Below are 3,012 nucleotides of genomic sequence, written 5' to 3' on the forward strand. Positions count from 1 at the left end.
AGGCTTTTCTGACCACGGAGATCAGACTCTTCCAGCCTCTGCCTGTCACCCAACTCCAGAGCTGTGTCCACACACTTGGGTGATTGTGACAGCAGCCCCCCACTTCTCAGTATCATTTCTATCATAGTCTATTTAGGGCTGCTATTACAGAGCACCATGACTGGGGCAGATGGGAGGGTGCTTATAAACAACTGAATTTTATTTTATTTTTTAAAGTAATCTGTGCCCAACGCGGGGCTCAAACTCACAACCCTGAGATCAAGAGTTGCACACTCCACAGACTGAACCAGCCAGGCGCCCCAGCAGAAATTTATTTCTCACAGTTGTGGAAGCTTGGAAGTCCAAGGTCATGGCACACGAGGTTCAGCGTCTGGTGAGGACCTGCTTCCTGGTTTGTGGATTGCCCCTTTCTGGCTGCATTTCACATGGAAGAGGGGGCCAGACAGCACTTTTATAGGGACACTAAAGCTGTTTGTGAGGGCCCCACCCTCATAACTTAAGCACCTCCAAATACTATTACATTGGGGATTAACTTTCGACCTATGAATTTTGGGGTGGGACCCAAATATTCCGTCTATGGCCCCCCACAACCAGACAGTTATTGCTAGGAGCAGCCCAGGCCCTTAGCATTCATTTGTTTCTACTCACCACTGCTGGGAAACTGACTCTCTGCAGAAAGACTGGCCCAATCCGGGTCCTGAGTCACCAGTGTGGACAGAGAGATGCCGTGGCTGGCTCCTTCTAACATTTATCAAAAATCTCCCTCTGGGTCCCCTGATTGCTCCAGGCACCAGCACCTGCCCCTTTACACACATCTCTGCTCTTTTGCCAAAGCATTTGCCTTTCTCTCCTTATATACCTGCAAACTCAGCTATAAATTGTCCCGTGGGGCCCCTGGGTGGCTCAGTCGGTTCAGCATCTGCCTTTGGCTCAGATCATGATTGGAGAGTCCTGGGATCGAACCCCGCACTCTGCTCCCTGCTCAGCAGGAAGGTTGCTTCTTCTTCTCCCCCATGCTGGTGCATTCTCTCTCTCTCTCTCTCACATAAATAAATGAACTTTGTAATAAATAAGTAAATAAATTGTCCTGTGGACCCAGCCCACTGGGGCAGCCACTCAGAGGTTCAGGACCCTTGCTGTGCAACTACCTATGACATCACCAGCTGCCTACAGCCCCCTGTGACCTCACTACCCGAACAAGGAGAGCTGGGCCGTGGTCACTCCCTCAACAGCACAAGTGGCGGAGGGCCTAGATGACCAGCAGACCCTCGGAAGAGGCCAGCGTAGCCAGCATCCCCACACATGGCGATGGCAGATCCTCAGACAGCCTCACGGAGGGGTCCGCAAATCAGGTCCCCCTCCCTGCAGAGGCCCCCGTGGCTGACGGTGCTGGAGCATCCCCTGAACAGCATGATGTAGATCGGGCCTCCATTGGGTCATTGACCTCCAAACCCACATCAGCATCTGGGGACGAGGACAAGCCTGAAGCTGCTGGAATGCACAGCCAGGAGCCCAGGGAAGCCTCAAGCGGTCTGCCAGTGTCCACGGGCCCCCAGGACCCAGCATGTGATGACCTGGGGCAAGATTTGAGTGTAACTCAGAGTCTTCAGAGCTCCCAACGGGACTCCCTGATGGAAGAAGAGACCCCACAAATGGCAGGTGTCCCCAGCGGAGAACAGGAATTAGCTCCAGTCGCCGCAGGGGCTGAGGTACAGTTTCCCGGGACCGTGGATGCTCAGCCCATCGTGAACACTGCAGACACGGACTATCCGCTTGGCAGTCAGGCCACCAGCACCACTGACACCGTTGAGGAGGGACCTGATGGTCTGGAGGCCTTGAGCGTTGACATTGAAGCTTTGCCAGGAGCCCGGTCCCAGGCAGTGACTGAGGGGGATCTGGAGGACAGCTTAGAAGACCTGCAGGCTCTGCAGTTGCCTCCTTCCCCAGGAGGCAGCACCCCGCCCTCACCTGGCCCCCAAGGGGTGGCCCTGGGCAGGATGTCCCTAGACCCCAGGCTTTACATGGCCAGCGAGGAGAACCCCTACATGCGCTCCATGACCAGTTTGCTGGGCGGGGGTGAGGGGTCCATCAGCTCCCTGGCGGACGTCCTAGTGTGGTCTGAGGCCACCGTGGGCATGGCCACGGACCTCCTGGCCTCTGGCCACAGCTCCGTGACAGACCTGCTGCACAGCACTGGGCCCAGCCTGCGCTCCGTCTCCAGCATCCTGGGGAGAACCTTCTCCTCTGGGCTGATGGCAGGACCCAGCCTGGCCCTGCGCTCTGTCACCCTCATGCTGGGGAGGGTGGAGCAGAGGACCCTAGAGCACGTGCGCTCGGCCATGCGGTTCCTGACCACCCACCTCCTTCCCAGTCACCCCAGTCCAAACTCTGACTAGACCCCATGCAAGGAGCCCCAAAGGACTGGCTCAGCAGCCCCTGAGAACCCCCCAGCCCCCTCATGCCTGCTCCTTCACCCACCCCTGCCCTGGCGGGCTCTCCCCAGATTGGGCAATAAAGCACTGGAGAGCGTTTATTTTCTAAGTGCAGAAAGGTGACCCCTGAGGGCTTCTCGGGTTGTCCTGTTGGGTTGGGGGTGGGGGGTGGGGCTGAAGTCCAGAAAGAGAAGAGCCAGGCAGGACTGGGGGGCAGGACTGGAGGGCCTGGCGTGGGGGCCTCAGACTTGCAAACATTGACCGGGGCTGGACCTCCAACCAGATAAGTGGGTTCCTAAGGAAGTGAGACCTGACTTGTCCCCAGGGCCTTCTGGTGTGGTGGGCCGGGAGGCGGGGCCTGCTGGCGTTGCAGGCTGGGAGCGCCCTGCTGGTGTAGCAGGCTGGGGGGGCCCTGTTGGCGTGGCGGGCTGGGCCCCCCCAGTGGGGTTGAGAGGACAGAGCCAGACCAATATCCGTTCACACCACAGTGCTGTCACTGACCTGGCACAAGTTGCTTCATCCTCTGAACGGTTCTCATCCAACGGGGTAGATAAGGCATCTACACCATGACAATGTTCAG

At 57.6% G+C, this 3,012-nt stretch overlaps 1 protein-coding gene across 1 annotated transcript; it reads left to right on the forward strand.

Annotated features, from left to right (window-relative positions):
- Positions 1–1,253: 1,253 nt before the first annotated feature.
- Positions 1,254–2,396, forward strand: TEX44 (testis expressed 44). The gene has a single exon (XM_046018459.1). It carries the CDS (start codon positions 1,254–1,256, stop codon positions 2,394–2,396), a length of 1,143 nt encoding a protein of 380 aa, XP_045874415.1.
- Positions 2,397–3,012: the final 616 nt, after the last annotated feature.

This window comes from Meles meles, chromosome 9 (genome assembly GCF_922984935.1).
Source record: "Meles meles chromosome 9, mMelMel3.1 paternal haplotype, whole genome shotgun sequence".
Taxonomy (NCBI): domain Eukaryota; kingdom Metazoa; phylum Chordata; class Mammalia; order Carnivora; family Mustelidae; genus Meles; species Meles meles.